This window comes from Balearica regulorum, chromosome 1, assembly GCF_011004875.1.
Source record: "Balearica regulorum gibbericeps isolate bBalReg1 chromosome 1, bBalReg1.pri, whole genome shotgun sequence".
Lineage (NCBI taxonomy): Eukaryota > Metazoa > Chordata > Aves > Gruiformes > Gruidae > Balearica > Balearica regulorum.
In genome coordinates, this window is record NC_046184.1 from 181,119,920 (window position 1) to 181,143,207 (window position 23,288).

At 35.5% G+C, this 23,288-nt stretch overlaps 1 protein-coding gene across 2 annotated transcripts in view; it reads left to right on the forward strand.

Annotated features, from left to right (window-relative positions):
* Window positions 1–23,288, forward strand: part of DIAPH3 (diaphanous related formin 3) — a 257,984-nt gene that overhangs the window by 102,801 nt on the left and 131,895 nt on the right. For both annotated transcript variants that reach the window (XM_075741732.1, XM_075741731.1), the window contains 3 exons: window positions 12,254–12,349; window positions 13,273–13,367; window positions 20,594–20,695. In XM_075741732.1, coding sequence (XP_075597847.1) covers window positions 12,254–12,349; window positions 13,273–13,367; window positions 20,594–20,695 — 293 coding nt within the window. The remainder of the gene's footprint in view (window positions 1–12,253; window positions 12,350–13,272; window positions 13,368–20,593; window positions 20,696–23,288) is intronic.

Consider the following 23,288-nt stretch of genomic DNA (forward strand, 5'->3'; position numbering starts at 1 on the left):
TGGCGCCGGGTGCTAGGTGACAGCCCACAAATCTAGAACACCTAACCCTGGTGCTCTTGTCATATTTATATACAAATGTACAAAGCTTGTTACACTCCCAGTTAGAATGATCGGTTCATATTTCTTTGCCTAGTATGCAGACCAGAACGCATGCTCAGTTCTTTTCTCCGTCTTTATCTTTTGGGTTGGTGGTATAATTTGGGTAATGAGCTCATGGGTCTGTGGTTGCGGGGCCCATGGCCCAAGTTACTTTTCCCCTAGTTTCTCAATACTTCGGTCCTGGTAATTGTTTGCTAAGTGCCTTAAGAAGATAAGGATGCTCCTGGAGGCAATTAGTGTCCTCCCTTTCTGATAGGTACATACATAAAGACCTTGAAGTGTCTTGTAGCTCTTCCTTTTTATCATGATGTGTAACGTGCTCATCCTAAGAATCGTTAGTCTTCTACTTGATGAATAGTTTCTCATCACGTATAATACAAGCAGGCCTTTGTTCCAGGCCTGTCTTTTTGGCTACAGGACCAGAGGACAGTGCTCTGTGAACAGCCGAGCCAATGCATCAGTTCGTTGATGCTGAAGGGAAGAGGCCTGGCTGATGTCTTCTGCCCTGCTCCTGGTTACATGGCGTGCCCCACTCTGGCGCTCGTTAGATTAGTCCACAAGCTGATCAAACTTGGTCCTTCGGTAGAAAACTAGCCACTAGTTTGGGGTTTTTTACTTGAGATTTTTTTTTTTGCCATTTTAGTGAGTTGAAGTTTTTGAAGCAGCCTGATTATTGTGCTGACTTTTCAGAAATGGTAGGAATATGTAGCCAAGAGAAAAGCTGAATGTGTGAGGAGAGGAATGGACTCCCATCTATTACCAACAGTGCTCTGCTATGTCTGCATGCTGTGATTAGAGGAGTGATATGATATACTACAGCTTAAGTGTTTCATTTGGTGATCTGTGTAGTTTTCTCAGTACAAACTAATGCTCAAAAATATTTTTTTCTGATACGTAGACACTTATACATTTGGTGTAAATACTTATTTTAACTAAATGGGGGGGAATTGCACAAGTCAATAATTTAGAACAAAGAAATTTGTGGTTAAGATAGCATATTTTTTTTCCTGATGTCTGACAGTCCAAGTGTTTGGATTTAAAGTGAGATATGCCTAACATGGCTTAGGAATGAAAACAGTCTGTCTTTCTCAGTGTAAAACCTGGATTTGTGTATTTTAACCAAAGGACTTTTTAGTTGATGTACACTGAACAGAGTATTTAGCTTATGTTATATAAAATACGCTCTTTGCTCCTGACTCTCAAAATAGGTGCTGTCTTTCAGCTTTGTCAGAGATTGCTACCTGAACAATAAATGCATCCCATATTTATAAAAAGGTATTTCAACTGTAAATATATAGTGAACTTCTTGAGTTCCTTGCTGGAACTCACTCTAGAACTGTAATGCTCCAAATTTCTTTCATCTTTTAGGGTGGAATAGCATATGACTTTAAAGACTGGCAGTAGTACAAAGAAATGAATTAATTTATGTCCTGTATATACTGCATAAAAAAAGACAAAAAAGAAATTGATACATCTGTGGACATAAAAATGTACATATTATGTCTTATTTGATAAGCATGCAGTGCTTACCAATTATGTGCAATAGTAGAAATAATCAGACAAGCTCTATATAAACCTCTGAGGGCTGTTAGGTCATTTGAAAGTAATGGAATCAGTGGTCATTGCATACTCTCATTATTTATATCTGAAACCAGTCTTTTTTTTTTTTCAGTTTTGAAAAGTATTCTGACTTGTCTTTCCTTTGTACTTCACAGTATATCTGTGAAGCGTGATTACAACTTTTCTTGCTATTTAAATCAATTTAGTGAATAATTAAGATTTTTTTCAGTGATGATTTTGCAGGCTAGTATAGTTTTTGATGTGTGATTTTGGTTCGTTGGTTTTTGATTTTTTTTTAAGAATTGCAAATTTTGGGGAGGGGGTAGCTTTAAACGGGAAATATAGGACAATTCCCCTAACGCTTTAGTTGCCATACTCTTCATTCTACAAAGTTGAGTTTTGGGTTTTGTTTTTATTTTGTTTGTTTTCCCCTCCTTTACTTTGTTTCGCATGGTCCACAGATGAAAACTTGTAAAATTGCAAACTTTAGGCACTTGAATTCTTGTATTATTTGAAATGTTTATAGTGGAAAACTTGACACTGACTTTGAGGGGAATAAACAAAAGATGCTATGGCAAGAGTTAATTGCTCTAACAAGACCATTAAGCAGAATAGAGAAGGGTTTTGCAGAACTCAGGAAGAGAAACTAGAGCTTTAAAATATATTTCACTGTATATATTTTTTGTATGGGGAATTGTTTTCTGGCCATAGGAAATGCCCTGGAGATTCTCTGTTTTCAGTCTTGTTTGACTGGAGAAAATGACTTCAAGTATCTTACTGATCTGGCAGCGATTAAGTAATAATGATAACCATAAAGTAATAATTTGCAAGTAACTTAGGAAGTAAGTTTGTCCAATGAGTCTGTAAGTGTGCCCTTGCTTTCCTCTCATGAAATTACTTGTTACAGCCTGTTTTCTATTGGAGTGTTAACAGAACAGGGTAATAACAGGGGTGTTTGTTTGAAAAAAATGCCCTAGTTTTTATAAGCTTCTGTGTTTTTAGGTATCTACAATGCATAAGCTTATAATTCAGTCTGTAAGACACTGGAAGTTGTTTTAAGTGCAATTCCTAAGGTCTGCTTAAAGGGAACTGTAGTCATCAATTCAACCTTGTTTAAGTGTGTGCTTTTGAATTAAAAACCTAACTTGAACGAAGGTAGTTGCTGTATGAGAAACAGAAGACAAAAAAACCTTGAATTGCTCTATGTTCGATCCAGACTTTCAGTCTTTGAAACTCAAGGGCTGGAAACATATTTATTAAATTGAAAGTAAAGATTATGATGAAACAATTTTGATGGTGTAGTGAATTAAGATATAAGTGGGAAAAAGATATTTTTACTTATTCTTGTAAATAAATAATGATAAATACTAACAGTTTGAAAAAATGCACAGTAAGATCTAAAATTAGCTTGTACCTTGGACTTTCATCTAGCAACAAGTAATTGTCCAACTTTTACAAGCTATTTAGTGAAGCTGAAAGAGTTTTGCTATCAAGCAAAGTAATGAATTGTTCATTAGAACGTATACTACATAAAATCTATGAGCAGCAGAAGCCACATCTTGGAAGTGTCTCTTTTTATTCAGATTTTACTTAAGAGTATATGTATATGCTTTTATTTAAATTCCAGGGACTTCAGTATGTTTCAAATGCTGTTCTAATTCTTACTGCTTTGCTGAGTTAGAGCTAAGGTGTTAAAATTTTCATACTAGTGAATTTTGAGCATGGATAAAGGCTTAATGTAATACAAAAGTACAATTTACTGCTGTTTATCTGTCTTTCCAAGAAAAAAAAAAAAAGCTTGAGTAACACCCTTCTTTCTTACTTACAAAGGCTGAAGCTTAGAACAATTTCTGCTTGTCCAGTAGTGGAGTTGCCTCCAGACTAGCCTTTGCGGGGCGCACTGCATTGGAGGATGAATCGCAACTTGCATGATCGGTAGAGGAAGTTTTAGAATAGGTCAATAAAGTGGACAGTAACAGATTGCTAAGACCAGCTGGTACTCACCCCAGACTTCTAAGGGAACTGAAGGATGAAACAGCTGAGCTATGAACTGTGCAGTGTAAACTATTATTTGAACCTATGCCAGCATCAGAGGAAAGGAAGCAAGGTGACAAATGTGATGACAGTTTTTAAAAAGGTTTCTGGGGTTTGAAGATCTATGATTAGCAAAGTTGATACCATGGTGGACTTATTGTAGGTAATCATTAATAGAGGGTAGAATTGGTTAGTTAACAATTTAATAAATTACTGATATACAGGCAAAATCTTCTCCATCTCAGTAATGTTTGAAATCAAGTAGGATTTTGGGAGCTGTTCAAAAAGAAAAGCAAAATAATAATAATAAAAGTGTCACTGTACAAGTTCAAGCTGTGCCCACATCCTGCGTATTTGTGTGTTTTTTTTTTGTGTCGCTAATAAAAGGTATGGTAGAGGTACAGCAAAAGTGATCAAGATTATTCAAACAAATAAAAGGAAGTCTTTCTTTGTACAATGCATAATTAAGAATGGGAACTCTGTGCTGAAGGACTTCATCAATGTTTAATATTTACTAGGTGTAAAAAGCAATTACACAAATGCATGGAAGAACAATCTGTTGAGGATTATTAAATGAAAAGATTTTACTCTGGAATTGGACAACCTCTGAAAGGCAAATATATGGAGACTTCCAAAGAAGCGTATGGTTGACTCGTTCGTGTACTTTTTCCTATTCATCTTATTGATCTCTGGAAGAGGTTGACTTTTGATCCAACAGGGCATAGTTATTCTTATGAAGAGGTTTCTGGAGGCAGCAGCGTAGTTATGATTCTGCCTGCTTTTTTAACTGGATCTTGCGCATTCTGTTGCCTTGTCCCACTTAATCTGACACTTGCTGGCTCCTTTTGTGTCATTCTCTATCTCCTTTCAGATATTGGACCCAAAAATGTGGAGTTGAACAGCTGTCCAATTTCACAGGGTAATAAGTAACAGTACGGTGCTTCTTGAATCAGCTATGCTCACCTCACTTGCAACTGCACTTGGGTCCTGTTATTCTGCTTTTGATAGCTTCTGTCAAGTGATGAATCAGCCTTGTAAGCCCAAGTAGCTAAGCCTTGATGGTAGAAATATATCTTAAAATTGGGAGGTCTGAAAACCGCAGAATTATGTGTTTCCTGGAACTAGACTGTACTGCTGGGAACACCAGTATGTTTTGCTTTTCCCTGTTCAGCAAACTCCATTGTAGCAGAAAACTCATCTCTATCCCCCCTTTTTCTGTTCCTCTCCCAGGAAAATTAGTGAAGTTTTAAATCCTTCCAGGAGTTGAACCAGTCGTGGTTAAAACTTTCAGTTGTAGTGTTGGAGCCAAGCAGATGTTCAGATTGTAACTAAGAAAAAGATTCTTCTGATTTATATATGCCATATTTCTAAGAGTGTTTCAGATGGTTACTTCTTAAGAAATAGGATTTCAGAGTTGATTTTTTTTTCTTTCAGAATTTCATCAGCTGCCATTAAAAAATGTAAGAGTTTAATGTCTTTGGTATATGAATGAACTAACATTATTTAGAAATTATTTAGTCAGTATGATAACACTTAGGTTTTCAAAATAAAATGAACATGGTGTTTCTACTTTAAAAAGCTTAGTGATTTAGTTTAACTACTTGGCTAATTTTCCAAAAGCTGTACTTTTTAACTGTAGACTCCTGTGTTCATTGTTATAAAAGAGGAGGAAAAGGCTGAAAGCACATACACAAGTCCATTTGGTTGCCAGTGTACTAGTTCCTGATACATGATCAGTCCGCCTGTGCTTGTTTTCGCTGTGTCTTCTTGCAAGTAAGGACCTTATATGTCCATCTTAATTACCTGTTGTTTTTTTTTTTAATCTTGGTCCACCTATTCATGCATGATTGTACAGTATTGAATGGGCAGGATGTGTGTGCTGGCTACTGTAAAGATTCTAAGATGAAATACTTATTTTTATGCATTTAATGTGATGCACACACAGAAAATTAAAGACTACATTAAGTAATATAAAAGGTGCTACGTACTAAAACCATCTGAAAAGATGTTCCGAATTGTTGCTTTTTAAAATTTTTTTTTCTAGAACTATAAGAAAAGGTATCAGTATATTACACTTATAAATATAATTACTCTTCAACTCATGTACATATTATATATGCTTCAGTTGTTTTCTCATGCAGATTATATAATTATACAAGTTTAATAGGATGGGTATTTTGTGGTAAATTAAAATAGTGAAAAAATAGGGTGATTCATAGAGAAGCTTATATTGTTGGCCATGCAATAACCTCTCAGGGATAAAATGCCTGATTACATTTCTACCTTTGTGCTATCAATGATGCCAATTCTTATGTACCTTTGAGTAATTATTTGTAATAAAATCCTCTATTTTGGATGAGGATTATCATGATGCATGAGTTTAAGTTATCATGAAGCATGACTGAGTTATCACAGTATATGCATGAATTGAGCCACTTCAACAGCAGCATTATCAATATAGGAACATCAGTGCATGTGTGTGTGACTGAGGGAGGTAAGAAGTGACAATCTCTTCAAAACTGCTCAGAAAACAAACATTAAAACTTAAGAAATATTCACTATTGCAGCAACTACCATTCCAAAGGTATGAGTTACCTATGAATAGGAATTGTCAAAAAGGACAGAGGCCTGAATAAACAGGGACTTGGAATACATCGACACCTTTGCATTATATTTTCTACATATCTGTTGTAGTGAATATGAAGAAGTGCCCATACTTTCTAGGAGTTTGCAATCCAATTTGATGTAAAGTAATGGAAAAGTTTTCTGTTCAAAACTGACAGGTAAAACTGTGAAACATTATTTATATTCCTACCATAGTTAATAGCTTCATACTGATTTTTTTTATGTTTTAGATATATGTGCATATAGCATAAGATGGAGCGTGAAAGCTTTTTCATAGTACTTGAAACATAGTCTGTACCCCATAGAAGAACTGGATTAGATTATTAGGAGTGATGAACAGTCCCTGAGGCTAACAGTTGTGTTGATACGACCTTAAAGTTGGTTACTCTGTTTGGAAAGAAGAATGTTTACCAGCTTCTCAGCATTCAGGCATTCCTCCTACTGCTGTGGGCTGTGCCTAGTATCCACATTTTATCCTTGTTTTTAATAAAAAAAGCAAATAGATGTCTTCAATAATATTGCAGAATGATTTAGATCTAGTTCATAATTTATTTGCTATTTTGAGGCAGATTGTCAGAAATAACTGCTGGTGAACCCTGGAACTCAGTATGGAATGTGCAAATGGAGCTGATGACACCTGTGTAGCGTCACAGTCTAGGAAACAGGCTTGTGGTGTCCTTTTTTGGAGACATGCTTTGTCACATGTCATGTTGTGGAGCTGTTGAAACAATCCACGTCTTTAAAAGCCTGTGTTCTGTCAACCAAAAGACTTGTAATCCTTGTCAGGCCTGTGATATCAAGACTAATGAGGTCACTCCTGGAGTACTGTGGCCAGCTTGAGGCCCCCCAGTAGCAGAGACATGGACATACTGGAGAGAGTCCAATAAAGGGCCACGAAGATGAGGAAGGAACTGGAGCATCTCTCCTATGAGGAAAAGCTGAGAGAGCTGGGACCGTTCAGCCTCAAGAAGAGAAGACTCAGAGGGCTCTTATCAATCTATATAAATACCTGAAGGGAGGATGCAAAGAAGATGGAGCCAGGCTCTTTTCAGCAGAGCCAGTGACAGGACCAGAGGCAATGGGCACAAACTGAAACACAGGAGATATTGTCTGAACATTACAAAACACTTTTCTTACTGTGAGGGTGGCTGAGCACTGTCACAGGTTGCCCACAGAGGTTGTGGACTCTTCTTCCATCCTTGGAGATAGTCAAAAGCTGCCTGAACACAGTCTTGTGCACCTGGCTGTAGGTGGCCCTGCCTGAGTGGGGGGGTTGGACCAGATGACCTCCAGAGGTCCCTTCCAACCTCAGTTGTTCTGTGATTTCTAACAAGTTATTCCACATTTTTGCTTTGAATAACCAGGAAGTTTTGTAGCATTTGTTATTTAGCTACAACGTCATCTTCTATTAAAGATCTATTCCTTTGATTCCAGATAACTTTTTGGAGATAAAGAATGCAGCTCTTTCATTTGACTATCCTACTATATGGTGCACAAGTTATCATTTACTTTTAAGAGTCAGACTTCTAAACAGGTGAGGTAGACATCTGCTTTCATAATGAGACTCGATATGGGTATGTCCTTTGAGCCTGTGACCCCAGGCTTGTTCTTTCATTTTTCAGTGAAAACAGACTACGAGATGACTGTTGTCTTAGCTAAGAGGGTAGGAAAGGTGCAAGGTCTTGTATAATTTCCTGTACGCTGTATTACTTAGTGACAAAATAACTCCATTGAGTGTTCTGTAGATTTCTGTGTAATGCAGTTTTCAAGTTTCATCTGAACTAGAAATTCAGACTTTCTAAAATAAATGTTAACATCTACATGTTCCTTTTGAAGCCTGTATTTCAAGGGTATTTTGTTTTTACTCAGTGGGATGATGTATTTTAGCAGATTTTTTTTTTCTTTAGCATACAGATGCACAGACATGATTTTTCTTTCACAAGGATTGTGGGCAGCAGATTATATGAAGACCGGTGTCAGAAATGGAAATGTGGACAGCGATTCGTGAATGTACAAATTATTTCAGTGGCACCTACCAAGAATGTTATTGTTTCAGAGATCTGTGGAGTAGCTGTGTAGGATTCAATCCATGTTTTTATGAAATGGTATTCTGTAGGCTTCCAACTGTGATGTTACATTTGTAAAACAGTTCTATCACCACTCCCTTCAGGACTCTGATTTCAGTCAGATCATTGCCACAGGTGGAGGTACAGTTGAATTTGTATATGGACGCGTGTTTGCAGGACGTGGTAAAAACAATCCTTCCAATAGCTAAAATTCGTTGGAGGTATTTGTCTGTCTGTACACTGGCAACCACATCTGTTAATTTTGGAGTCATGTTAATAAGGATGTAGGATTGTGGAGATAAGAGGAACTGTGAAGAGTGTGAGATGAATTCTCTGTGTTTCAAAGTGCTCTAGCGCTTTGTTTCCCAGCTGGTGAGGGCAGAGCTGTTGGAGCATCGGATGAGGTACTACTGACTAAAAATCACCCAGTTCAGATGCTGGAGCCATGCGTATGCCCCCAGTGTGAGAGGTGTAGCATATAGACCCCATAAAAGGTTGTGCAGTTCTTGGTATGTAACGTTCCTCTTTAGGTATATAATACCTGAAATAAGCCATGTGATTTTGAAAAAGTTAATGGTTTAATATGATGATCCAACTTCTGGAGCCATGAGAGCTGTCTGTGTATTTTGAGATCCCCTGGTTTGATTCTTCTCTCGTTAGCACGACAACATCTTACATCTATTTCCCTTGATAGTTACCTCCTTTCTGCAGCAGATGCCCACTCTCACTGGGCTGCTTTCTCTTTTTCCAGTGTAAGCAAATGTTTCCCATTTTCTATCTTCTGTATGCTTTCCTCCTTGCATAAAGTGTCCTCCCCAAATAAAAATCTAATTTCTTATTTTCTTTGATTTCTTGTTCATCTAGATACTTAGTTCACCTATTCAGATCTTTCTCTTAATTTTTTCTTCTTTTCCCCCAGTGGACTTTTTCCCTTTTTTCTCATTGGAAATATATAATAATTTTGTCTCTTGGGGTTTTTTTTTGCTCCCTCATAAGTTAATAAGCAAATGAAGTAAAAATTTCTAGAGGCAGTACGAGGTATCAGAGTTTTCATTGGAAAGTGCAACATTTCCAATAGGAAAGACAAGTAATGCATATCCTCTGCTTCTTATTGCTGCCAACTACACAAGGATGTGAACTGAATTCTCCTGAAGAATTATCACGTAAGTTTGCAGTAATGTAGTCTGTTGCATAATTGTATAACTCTGCATACAATTCCTGCATGAGTTCCTAGAGTAAATATCTTCTATGCGTATAGATTTCTCTGTAGGGTTGATATGCCTTAAGTATTCCTGTAACATTGTGGATAACCCCATCCTGGGTGAAAATTTCAGAGAGAATTTGTAGCATTGTTTCTTGATTTGAAAGTTGGCAGTTAAAATAGTGCGTGTTTAACTGCTGGTTTTTTTGGTATGTTTGTTATCTGTGTGTTATCTTTGTTACAGGACTTGTAATGCATAAATACTGCTTTCTAGTGCTGGAAGAGGCAAACATTTGTATTTTTTCTGTTTTAGCTTCTATTAGTAACTAGTTCAAGGCTGTCAGGGCAAGTTTAAGTAAATTAGTAAGTTCAGATAATTTCACTTTTTTATTGCAACTATTGAGGAAATTATTTTGTTTCCTGTAAAATGATGATGCAAAGTTCCAAGGTAGCCATTAAGCATTACTGTATTTTCATTATGATTCAGATGAGTAAGTCATGAAGATGGCATGGAACCTGTGCTACAGAGGTAGCCAGGTCTTCCAGTGGAATTTACAATTCTTGCATTGATAAGCAACTCAAAACGATGCATTTAAGAATGACTCTTTTCAGCATGTAGCCGACAAGAAATCTGAGATGTCTGTTAAGATGTGTAACTGCAGGAGAAAACAGTTGCATGATCCTGCGATCCATAGCTCCTGACGTGCCCTTCAGGGCTCAGTAAGGGCTCTTCTTAAAGCATAATCAGAAAAAAGTGAAGCTTTAGTGGTAACCTCTTTTTTTATCCAGTAGCTCAAATGTCATTCTGTTCCTTTTGAACATGAGATAGTGAATTCTCACATTGGTGGTTAAAACCTACTACTTTGCTTACCACAGATGTGAAAGTAAAAGCGTGTCATTTTTCCTGGGAGAGCAGAATGCTAGCTAACCTTTGTGTCAAATCTGTGTGAAAAGAAATACAAGGCCAACTGGTTGTTGTGGGTAGGGTGGGAAGAAAGACAAAAGAGGAGAATTGTGGATTTGTAACCCATTTGCTGGGACCCTGGATACCTGTCCTTCTTCCAAGGACTGCTTTATCTCTCAGCTCAGTAATTTCATTTTTTTTAAAATACCGGGGTCTTTTCTGCACTGTGGCATGTCCTCAAGAGGAGCATCATGCTGCCTAGCAGGTGTAGAGTATTAAAAGTGATTTGGGAGATGATTCAGATTTGTATCTCCACCAACTCAGAAGGGACTAGAATCCAGTTCCTTCAATCCCTATGTGAGATCTTTAAGTTCTTCTCTCTTTGGTAGTATCCTAGACAACAAAGCTCGAAGACCTGAAGATGTCAGTTAGTCTGTGTCCTAATCCTAGGCAAGATTTATTGTGCTTAGAAAAACATTTTTTTAAGAATGACATAGCTTTCAAAAATCACTTTTAAAATTTACAGAAGGAATTTCAATTTAGGGAAATCCTCCTGATAATTCATGTTACATCTCGTTTTGTCAAGAATCATCAGTGAACGAGAAATTTTAATCCTATATCTTCTTGACAAGACTTCTTATCTATATCCATCTCCTTCTGAAGTCAGTAGCATGTACTTTTTTTACAACGTATTTTCAACTCTCAAATATTTGAAGCATGCATAACTTAATTTGGAACAATCATGCTGTAAAAGCTTAAAAACTAATTTCATTTCTGAAATAGAATATTAGATAAAAAGTAGTAATATACTGGCTGAATAACATTTGGCAGTTAAGATTTGTGTGGGGGGGGAAGTAAGAAAATAAAAAAAGGACAACCAGATTGGATTTAAGGAAAGATTTCTGTGGTTTTGGTCTTTTTTATTTGTTTGCATAATAATTGGAATGGTTCCTACTAATACATTATCAAGCCTATGCTGTTATTTTAAGTGAAATTCTTACGACAATGTGTGAATAATGAGAAATAAATGCAGCTTACAGAATGCATTTGGGGGATCCTGTTTGTATGAATTATTTTCTGAAAAGAAAGAATAAGCCAAAATTTCCAGCAATGTTAATGTACATTTATAGAATCATTTTGTCTTTGTGGTATTTTATAATACAGTGATTACATCCTTTATTTAAAAATACAATTTTTTTGAGGAGATAAGGAAAACAGGTGTATGCTCATTTATGTTCTAAGGTAATGTTAATTTTTTTTAATGAGCCAGTGGCCTTTGATAATTTTGGTGCATATATTTAGACAAAAGCGGTCACAAAAATACTTACACTTTGGTTTGGTTCTTTAGTGCTCAATGCTGAGACATATTGACCTGTTGTTTTTAAGATTTGTTATTGATAAAATCCAGTTCAGAGTGTTAACCTCACCAGGCTGACTGAAGTATATTACCTGGTATTTTAAGTATGACTTTCATGACCTGAGACCATTCATACAATTAACATTAGCGTCTTTAATTCAGTTTCTATATATTAAAAAAAAATCTTGTTCTAGAAGACTAGCATGCTGACAAATTTGAAGAGTACAGATTTTGAGAATACAAGCAATAAATGCAAAACCTTTGTAGTTTTTGTCTGTATGTTCTATGATTTGTTCTTTTCTTTGTGAATTGACTATGCTTAATAGCAAATGTATTTTCTGAATTCATTTGTGTTTTCTCTAAATATTAAGATTTAACAATGCGTGTATTTGTGTTTACTTTGGCAGTAAAAAAAGAGGAGGAGGATTTTGAAGAAAAGAAATCCATTAAGAAACGAATCAAAGAATTAAAAGTTTTGGATCCAAAGATTGCACAGAATCTGTGTAAGTAGATTCTGTTTTTATGACAGAATGATGTTGTATAAATGTCTTTCTTATCTGACTGCCTCATAACCAGTTTTTGTTTAAAGCGTGTGAGAATATGTGCATATGTGCAGTAATTGGTGTTAAGCCCAAATATGAGTTGATACAACTGAAACACCTTTAGAAAGACCCATAAAACAGTTAAAGGTTATCCCTTGTTTAAGACTGAAACTATTCTCTTCTATTTGTATTGAAGTACAAGCATATAGCTATATAACTAATCATCTATCTATATTTTCAACATATTCATCAAGGAATACTGCTTGGCCGTTCTCCCCCCCCCCCCCCCCCCCCCCCCCCCCCGTCAAAAAAGACAATAACAATAATAACAATAATAATAATGCAATACTCAATATTATGCAATAGTATGCAAATAAAGATGATAAAGTTTTGGCAGAGAGGAGTGGTATAAAAAATAGGTTCCTAAATGCTGGCAGAGATAAAATAGGAAATGATTGGATTATGGTGAACAAATAAACAGGTTTTTATAAGAGTATTTTTGGGTTTTAACTGTTCAGGTGGTTTTGGTTTCTCATGGTGCTTTTTAATGAGAAAGCTCAGAGAAGACCATTGAAGAAAAAAGTGTCACTTCAGCACAAAATACTAGAACAGCAATGATTATCATGCATAGTGGACTTTTCACTGGCTGCTTATGGAGGTCTTCTGTGATGCTGGATGTTGTGCATAACAAATGGATGGAGAAGGATGGAATTCTAGGAGAACAGGAATTAAATATGTTTAAAATTGTTATTGCTTATCTATATTACTTTGCATAATGTTTGTTAACCTGTAGGTGCTATAGCCTGTTTAACTGGTGTTTTGTAAGTAGAGAAAAGATTGTTGTTGTATTGCTTTCTTCATTATGTGTTGAATCTTCATTTTAGCAATTTTCCTTGGCTCTTTCCGAGTGCCTTATGAGGAAATCAAAACGATGATATTGGAAGTAGATGAAACACAGCTGTCAGAGTCCATGATTCAGGTAAGGAAATTGACACTTTAAATCCCAATATTTCAGGGTAAGTTTCTCATTAAATAGAAACCTGTAGTTAAAAAGCCTCTTAACATAAACTTTTGGCTAGGAAATCACTGCAAGAATCTCTTTTTTTTTTTTTTCTTTTTTTTTCTGCGAGCTGTAGGTTTTTTTTATATTTGTAAATGTCATGGTTTAACCCCAGTCAGCAGCTAAGCACCACACAGCTGCTTACGCACTCCCCCTTGGTGGGATGGGGGCAGAACTGAGTAAAATGAGAAAACTTGTGGGTTGAGATAAAGACAGTTTAATAGGTAAAGCAAAAGCTGTGCACTCAAGCAAAGCAAAGCAAGGAATTCATTCACCACTTCCCATGGGCAGGCAGGTGTTCAGCCATCTCCAGGAAAGCAGGGCTCTGTCACAAGTTAACGGTTACTTGGGAAGACAAACACCACCACGCCAAACATTCCCCCTTTTCCTCCTTCTTTCCCTAGCTTTATATGCTAAGCATGACATCATATTGTATTGGGTCTGGCTGAGATGGAGTTAATTCTCCCCACAGCAGCCCTCATAGTGCTGTGCTGTGTATTGGTAGCTAGCAAACTGTTGATAACACACCAGTGTTTTGGCTACCAAAACCTTGCCACGCAAAACCAACACACATATGGAATGGACTATTCCTTTGGTCAGTTGGGGTCAGCTGTCCCAGCTGTGTCCCCTCCCAACTCCTTGTGCACCCCCAGCCCACTCGCTGGTGGGGTGGTGTGAGAAGCAGGAAAGGCCTTGGCTCTGTGTGAGCACTGCTCAGCAGTAACGAAAACATCCCTGTATTACCAACATTGTTTCCAACACAAATCCAAAACATAGCCCCGTACCAGCTATTATGAAGAAAATTAACTCTATCCCAGCCTGAACCAGCATAGTAAAGCATTTTTTTTCTTTTTTTAATGAAAGCAGCTGAATTTATATTCTCTGTTTTCTGCATTCACATTGTCCACATCTAAATTGAGATTTTTCTTTGGTATATATTCAAACAGCATATGATATTCTGTTTCTTCCCTCATTACTATTTTTTTCTTTAATTTTTTTCTATCTCTGTCTCCTCTGCACAAATGTGTTATTCTGATCAAAAACTAGATAGAAAAGGGTTTGGGGTTTTGTGTTGTTTTTTAGCCCCTGTCCTTTCAGAGCTGATACAATCTGGTATCTTGGGGCATCCACAGTGACCACTTTTCTTCCCTAGAGTTTTTGAAGAGTGTTTTCCCTTTCTGTATTATTTTATTCAAAGTACAAAATCAGTATGATTCTGGGTGGAGACAAGAGAAACTGTGGAAGTTCCTCACGTTCTTCTATGCGCAGTGTTATTTAAGGGTTTATAAATTAAAGAACTTCATAAAATAATTTAAATACAAATACTTCATTATAGAACCATGGGAAAAAACATTTGGAAAGGGTATCTGGAGGTCATTTGATCCAAGCCCCTGCTCAAAGCCAGGTCAGCTAGAGCAGGTTGCTCAGGGCCTTTTCCCGTTAAATTTTTAATATCTCCAAGGCTGGAGACTCCATAGCCTTTCTGGACACCTTTTCGAGTGTTGGACCACCCTTGTGGTAAAAAACCTTTTCTGGTTTGTCTAACTGGAATTTTCGTCATTGTAACTTGTGACCTTCTGCTGCATGCCTCCAAGAGGAACCTGATTGCATCTTCTCTGTACCCTCCAGCTGGGTAACGGAAGCCCTCATTAAGTTCCCCTGAGCTTTGTTTTCTTACAATTCAATAAACCCACTTCTCTCAACTTTTCCTTGCCTGTCGTGTGCCATGTTCCCCAATCATCTTGATGGGTATCCATTAGATTTGCAAAGATATGTCTTTTGACCAAGATTGTCTTAGACAGGACTCCTACATACTGTGATGAACTTGAAATTATTGCTATTATGGCTCATAAATGTCATAATTATTATCAATCTACTTGTAATGTGGCATAGATTTCAATTACAGAAGATTTAGATCTCTACAGCATACCTGAAAGTGTGTGAGAGACATGGGTACCAGTCCCTACTGAAATATCCAAGAAACATAAAGTTAGCTTTTTCTAGAAACATATGCTTTTTGCAGGAATGTTTATTAGGGAAGACATAAATACAGGTGACAGAGTCATAAAATGAGTTGTAACATTAAGGCTCTTTGAGATTCAAATGTGTGAATGGTATTGCAACATGTAGCAATTTCTGTTCAAAGGTCAAAACAAGTCAAATTTATACTTGTGCACTTTGCTTGCAAAATAAATTTGCACTATATTGGAGTGTCAAAATAAGGTCCTACTGACGAGGCTGTACTATGTTCAGCATGCTTTTTTTCTTCCCGCATGCAGTTTGGCCCTCACTTTTTGTCACCTTGATTCCAAAGGTCTTTAAACTCTGAGCTATTTGGACTTAACTTTCCTTTAAAAGGAGCTTGTCTACTGATTGATTTGAAGAATGAGATGTTTCTCTTCAGAAATATTTGAAGGAAGAAACATGAGCCATCACCTCCAGTGACAATATATATAATTATGGTATAATTCTGTTTATTTTGTTCGATGATGCAGTTAATATTGGCACAGAAACTATTACTTTAAGGTTATTAGGATGAACAGAGCAGTTTACACCTCTAAGCTTTTTATTGTAGATGCACTTACATCACTTTTTCAAGGTTGTTTTCATGCTCAAAAGAAGCATGATCTGTATCTTTATTTTATTTTATTTGGAATAATCATAGAAATTCTCTGAAATAGGATGAAAAGCTTAGAGATGGAATATGCTACAGAGTTACGTTCAGCTTGAACTCTGTCTCAGGTAGTCCATACTTGCTCTGAGACTCTCACTCATGCTGTTTGACCTTAGCACTGTTTTTCAATGGTGAAAATTTAGCTTGCTAACTAAATTATGTCCTCAACAATATCATTAACCAACCTGTATATACTAAATAAATATCATATATCAAAATTATGAAAAACTGGCATCTTGGTAATTTGTACTTATTATTTAAAGAAGGCAAAAAATTTTTCACATCAAAGCTCTGAGGAGAAAGATCATCAAACTATTACTAGATAGTTAATTAATGGCATACTTTTCTGTGAACATGTGGTAAATACTCCATCGGTTGTGATAAGCTAAGAAGAAAAACTTTACTTTCGTTGAGAATTATTCTTTTTTTCTTTTTAACTTCTTCTTCCATTTCCATGGTATGTACCTTGGGATAAAGAATACCTACATTTCTGTATATTTAAAACAGCTAACAACCTAGCCCCACTTTATTCTCTATACAATAGGCATGGTTAACAATAATAGGAGATAGTTTTTGTCATGCTGATAATCTTGTAGCTCTTTTAATTGGTATTAACAGTAGAGTATATTGAAAATCAGTGTATCCAGTAATGTCTCTGTGTAGTTTTTGGCATCAGAATTGAGTCTAAAGTATTTTTGAGTCTTTTTGTGTTTACTTTTGGAAGGGAAGAAACAATATTATTTAAGAAAAGAATAAGGGAAGTTGAAGAGCCAAACATGAGGTGAGGAATAACATCCTACAAGAGGACAGTGATGTTAGCAGCTGCTGTGATTGAATGAAAATCAGTGTAGTAGAATACAAATGATAATGCTTATAGTATAGTGTATGAACACAGTCATATATAACAAGGCATACTGTTAGAGGATGGCAGGTCCCACATATTGTTGGTTTTGGTTTGGTTGGTTGGTTGGTTTTTTTTAGGCATATAAATGATTCAAGAGTATAGATTGCAAAAAATTCAAAGTGATGAAACACTTGCAGGCCTAAATCAAATGGAAAAAATAATAGAACTTAGGCTCCAAATTTACTTTGCAAGTTTGGATGTAAAAATTTTTATCAAATGTTTAATACAGGTATCTTGTTTCTGGGTAAAACAACCCTGTAATAACTTTGAAAAGGGAACCATCTGAGTTTAAACTCAAAAACACTTAAGACACCTATCTTCCTTTGGATGTGGTAGAATAATGTCTCTCATGGCTTTAAAAATTTGGTATACACCTTCACATATGCTTATGCTACTAAATAAATTTAACTATCCAGCTGTATGTCTCTATTTCTGCCTTTAAAAACCTTCACAGGTATGAGCTATGGTCGTGCTATGAAAATGTAATCCTGTGTATTTCATGATTCTGAGAAGAGCAAAAGCATGCATAGGTTTGCAAGCATATGGCTATTTTTATTTATTTATATAAGATACCTTAGATATTATAGTACTGCTTTCTAGAAATTTCTTGCCTTCATAATTTTTTTTTTCCTAGCTTTAAATATTGTTCAGTGTCTCCTAATGTCACAGTTTCTGAAGCTGGAAAATTGTCCTTAATCCTACACTTATTACGCTTAAGAGCTAAAAGAGCTTCTTTCTCTCTCTCTCTTTCTCTCTCTCTCTCTCTCTCTCTCTTTCTTTCTCTCTCTCTCTTTCTTTCTTTCTCTTTCTCAGGTTAGAAATTTAGTTCTGAAAGATGTAAAAATTCCAAAAGACATGTTGTAATCCAAATAGTCATTGACTAATTATTGGAATGTTTCTTGTGACTTCTTTCTCCTGCTTATTTTCTGTTTGATATTCAAAATGTCTTTCATCTCTGGCAGTTCAAAAGCTTTATCTGAACACCATAAAGCTGCTTTGATATCAGCTGCTCCTTCAGCTTTTCTTTTTTTCTGACGCTCAGTGTTGAAAACATTCATACAACACTTTGTTTCTCTTTTTTGAAAGTTTTGTGGTCAGTTTTTCTACATGTGAAAATTATTTTACAATCAAACAATAACATTTTAATCTTAATAAGGATTAAGGAATTGTAGTATATTTATAGCTGATTATATGCATGTTGTATGTCAAGACAAGAAGTAAGTGGGTTATGAATTTGTAATTTAAAATGTTTCTTTTTACACTTTGTGCCTTTTCATTTTTGCTCAATGTTGCTGATTTAGTGCTGGACATCTTCATCCATAATTGATGTAGCCTTTGTAACAAAAATGTTTTCCAAATGTAATAATAGTAAGGATAGGTATGACTACTGTCATAAATTCTTCATGCTGAAAGTCAGTCTGACCATGTCCAAATCAATCTCCATAAAATTTAAGTTTACATTATTATTTTAAGCATCATCATTCATGCATTTTTAATAGTTCTCTTTTTTTTTTTTACCAAAATCTTTATTTGAGCATGGACACTGTGTTGAAGCAGTCTACTCTTTAACTATCATTTACTCTTCCTTTGGTTCATTTAGACTTTTGCTTGTAAATCTAGGTTTTCTTATTCGCTGACTTAATTTCTTGATAAACTATTTGATCCTTACTTTAGATATGACAAAATATTGCAAAGTAAATTACTTATTGTAGTCCTTAGAATCAAAGTAGGGTTTCAGTTCTTAAAATAGTAACTAATTTTACACTAAAACTAAACAGTGATAAAGGACTGTCTAGGTCTTTTTATCCATTAGAAAAAAAGGTTTGATAAATCCTAAACTACCATAAAATTACAGTTGTTACAAAAGCTATGAGATTGAGTTATAAAAAATTAAAAGAGGTAGTATTAAACAAAACCTTCAAGCTGCTTTTAAAGAAACTTTAACACTTTGGATATATCTGGTCTTTAGTTACAAATCTAGTATTTTCTCTCTTTAACAAGAGGAATATCTATACTACGATCCAAGGGTGCTATTACAACTCGAATAAATACCTGGGGCTAGGTTTGAACTAGCTAATACAGGTTCTGAAGATAGTATAGAGCCACTAAGTTGACTACCAGTTTAGGGATATTTTTGGGGTACTTGTTAAAGAGTTGAATACTTTCTTATTAAATTAGGGAAGTATGTTAAGCAAAGCATAGCTATGACTTTATATCTCTCTGGCCCCAGAAAGATACTTTATATATCCGAACTGGCTGAATTTCCTGTAGAAGAAGAAATTAGGATCTTTTGTGGATAAAATTAGGGTGGGTTTTTGTAAGACTTTCAGATGGAGATCCTGTTCACTAACTTAAATAAATTCTTTTTTTGTTGATTTTTATATCACCAAAGCTATTTACTTGCTGAGTAATAAAACAGATTTTGACTTAACCGAAATGTCTGCCTTTTCCATCGAGTAATGTGGGAATGCTAGAGTTAGTCTTTCTGGTCTTTTCTTGAAATATAGTAGTAGGTAGTGGGATAGCTGTGTTTGCTAGACTGAATCAATGTTAGAAGGATCGAATCTTTATTTCAGTTCAGAAGAGTGATCTTACTGGTAGACCAGGGAGTGTTTTAAGAAAGAACACAATCTCTCTCTTGTTTTCTTACTGTGATGGAAGCTTAGCCATTGTGTAACCAGGTACACAAGAGTCATAAACTGAGAAAGAAAGCAGACTAGAGGGACTCCTGACTATTGCCTAGTAGTTATAGTCATCTTGGAAAGGGACAGAACCGAGCTACTGACTCAAATGATATACCATAATTAAATGTTTTAGAAGCTCTCTACTTCCAGAACCTCAGAATAGCCCTTTTTAGTCCACTTAGCTGATTGTAATTAGAGTGGGATTCGGGTGCCTAAATGTAAATGTCTATATATAAATAAAAGTGTCTCAGTGTTCAGGAAGCTCCAGGAAGTCTGAGGATTCTTCAGATGGTCAGATGAAGGTGACATGTGTAGATTCCCTTACCTATGTTCACAAGACATTCACTTGTGTAAGTGTCCAGGCTCCCCATATGGACTCCTGAATTCACCTGAAGCTGAGTCGCGCTTCTGAATTCCTACTTCTGGCAAGTTTTCAGTCTAAGTAACGTGTAACGGGTTTAAGGTTTTGTTTTGAAATGCTAGAAAATAAATTATCCATTTTCAAAATATTTTTTGTCTAGCATTAATAATTCTTGCCATCCTTTAGATAGATGTGTTACACTTGAAATTCTTGTTCTGTTTGCTTCTTAGTGTTCTGTTTGCATAGTGCCTATCAAGCATATTCTTTCTCTAAAAACAGTGTTTAAAAAAGACTACAGAAGTGTTTGTAGAATCAGCGAAATATGCTAGCGAGCAGTATTGAGTCACTTTCTTTTTACACTCTCAGATTAATTTGTGTGTTGCCTATTTATGTTCTACTGTCTTCAGGGAGGAGACTTCTTTGGAGTGTGTGGTAATGATGCATACGTAATACCATTTGCCTACAATAATACAAGCAACATAGAATCTGAGGTTTTTAAGCCTATTTTGTTTTTCTTGATAGAATTTAATAAAACATCTTCCTGAACAAGAACAATTGAATGCATTATCCAAGTTCAAGAATGAGTATAATAATTTGTCTGAGCCGGAGCAGTTTGGAGTTGTGGTGAGTTCTGTTTTGTTATCACTTTTTTTTTTTTTTTTGTCCTTTCCTGAAATATAGTTTTAATATAGTGTTATAGAAACAATACCAGCTACTTCTTCCCAAATGTGAAGTGGTTCCAGACCATGAGAAGAGTATGAGTGCTGCCTTTTAATCGGACTTTTAGTGGACATATCCATGGTTGTGGAAGGCCTGATTGTTGGAATATTACTGTTGGAATGATTTGGGATTCTCTTTCTTTAAAAACCCCTAATTTAGTTTACAAAAATAAATAAATAAAAAAAAATCAGTGGTATTTTCTATGGCAAAGTTTAACTGGGAGATACAGAGCCATTTTTTAATTTCCATAGCTCAGATAGTTTGGCTTTACTTTTGGTTTACTTTTGTTTACTTTTTGTTTGCCAAATCTTAACTTTTTCAGTGAAGTTGTCTACACTTGTGTTTTTCTTTCTATTATCCATGTAAATGAGAAGAAAATACTGTAGTTATCACCACGTTAGCCTATTCTGCCTTCTTCTTTCTATGTTTTATAGTGTGTTCTGTCAGGAGTACTTGTAGTCACTTTTTCCATTCCCAGCAGGAAGATACATTTAGAATATCTCCCAGGTTGAATTAACAAAGGAAGACTGGAAGAGAGAAAAGAAACTGCTGCTATTTCAATGCTGACAGTTGATGCTTTCTGTGGAAATACCATTTGGATATAATTTATATAATTTCTATATAGCTCATAATTCATAATTGTTAATAACTTCATCTAGACAAACATGGAATAAGGCTATTTCTTTTCCTGGGTGCATATGTGCATTTGATTTTTCTTGTCCACTCCAAGTGTTTCAAGCTAACGTGATCATTGTTAGCTTCATCTGGGAGGATTTCCCTGGGAGGGAATAATTCTTTTTAGTTGTATCTGTGGGCTTCAGGAAAAGTAGTATCATGTCTTTGTAACAGTAGGTACTTTCTGTGTGGATATCAAATAAATGTACTTAAATATTGGAACAGCTGGAGTACAGGTATGGGAGCAGCAATCACTATTCTGAATCAACTGAAGAATGTTGGTATGGTCAGGAAACACCACTAAATTGAATTGGTGCCAGTTACAGACGTGACATAGGCAGTGTTCTTTGAGTAGAGGTACTTCTAAAACAAAACTAGATCTGAAGTGGTGCTTTTGCTGAAAGCTGTTGCCGCTGTTAGTTTTTGATCCATCTTTAACAAGAGTAACAGCTATTGTACATCTGCTGTAATGCTGATTTCTATATTCTTGGAAGTCTTCTAACTACATTCTGGGAACAAGAAAAAAAGAGGAAGAACACCAATGCTTTTAACACTTTTATTTATTTTTCTAAGATTTTCATATACAGTTTTCTGTTTGAAGCCAAATTATTGATTTCTCTTGGTCCAAATTTCTTAGTTACAAAAGCTATTAAATCTTTTGCTATTTATTTCTTGTTGAGGTTTTATCAGACATTCAAAGGATATATTTATAGTTCATTCCTATCTTAACGTTATTTTATTTGATTAAATTATCCCCACTTATCTCAAAAGGTCATTGAATATGTCTCTGCAATCCTTTAAAAGAAATACCGTCCCTCAACAAAAAAAAAATCCAGTCAAAACATATTTTGCTGTTTTATAAGATGTGAAACTAATGCCTTCAGCACCTTTGTTGCTTGCAAACAACACAAAAGGTCTAAAGTCAGAGAAATTACTACCTTTTCACTTGTTTTGTTATAATATTTGCTTATGCAATTCAGAAAATAGAAGTTGTTTCACAAAGGTAGGTTCACAATGGTAAATTTTAGGTTTGTTTTCAGCCTAGTTAATATTACAGAGGTTTAGAAAGAGAGAAATAGGTTAGCAGTTAAATGTACTATGACTAACAGAATTTAACCTTTTGGTGGTGAGAATTGGAAGGAGGCTGTGATAATTATGATTATGTTTGAATCAGTTCTCCAAGTGAAAATGTTGGTTTAAATTTGTAATTTTATAAATGAGAGTTCCTACATTTACTTACTCAGTTGTGATAATAACTGCATAAAGTTAAGATGCATCAGTATATTAATGTCTCTTTAAAATAATAAGCAAAACCACAACCAGAAAAAACCCAAACCACTGAAGAATCACGTTAATAATTTTAAAAAATAGTTTAGATTGACTTAAATTGTACCTTCTGACTTGTCGAATTCTCTTTCGATTTTCCATGGTTCTAAGCTTTGAACATTTTTATTTTCTCACTTGTATATTTTCTTTCTTATACATGGGTTAATACTGCACCTGATATACAGTAGATGCTAATTGGGCATCCTTGGAATATATAGCCAGATCTATGGTATAGGAGGCTTCTTATCTGATATAAGAATTGGGTCCTTCCTCTTACTTTCATCTTCCCTCCACAAATTTCTTCAAATCCTGTAGGGTGAAGCAGCTATGTTAGATCCTCCAGACTTCTTCCTTGTCTCAGAATGAGTCTTCATCTTAAATTCCAGTAAAGAATCTGATGAAACTAGAAATAGGATGTACTAGGTTTAGTTTGGAGTTACATGTTCAAAATTTAAGTAATATATTGTAATACATACATTTCCTAAGAATGTGTTTC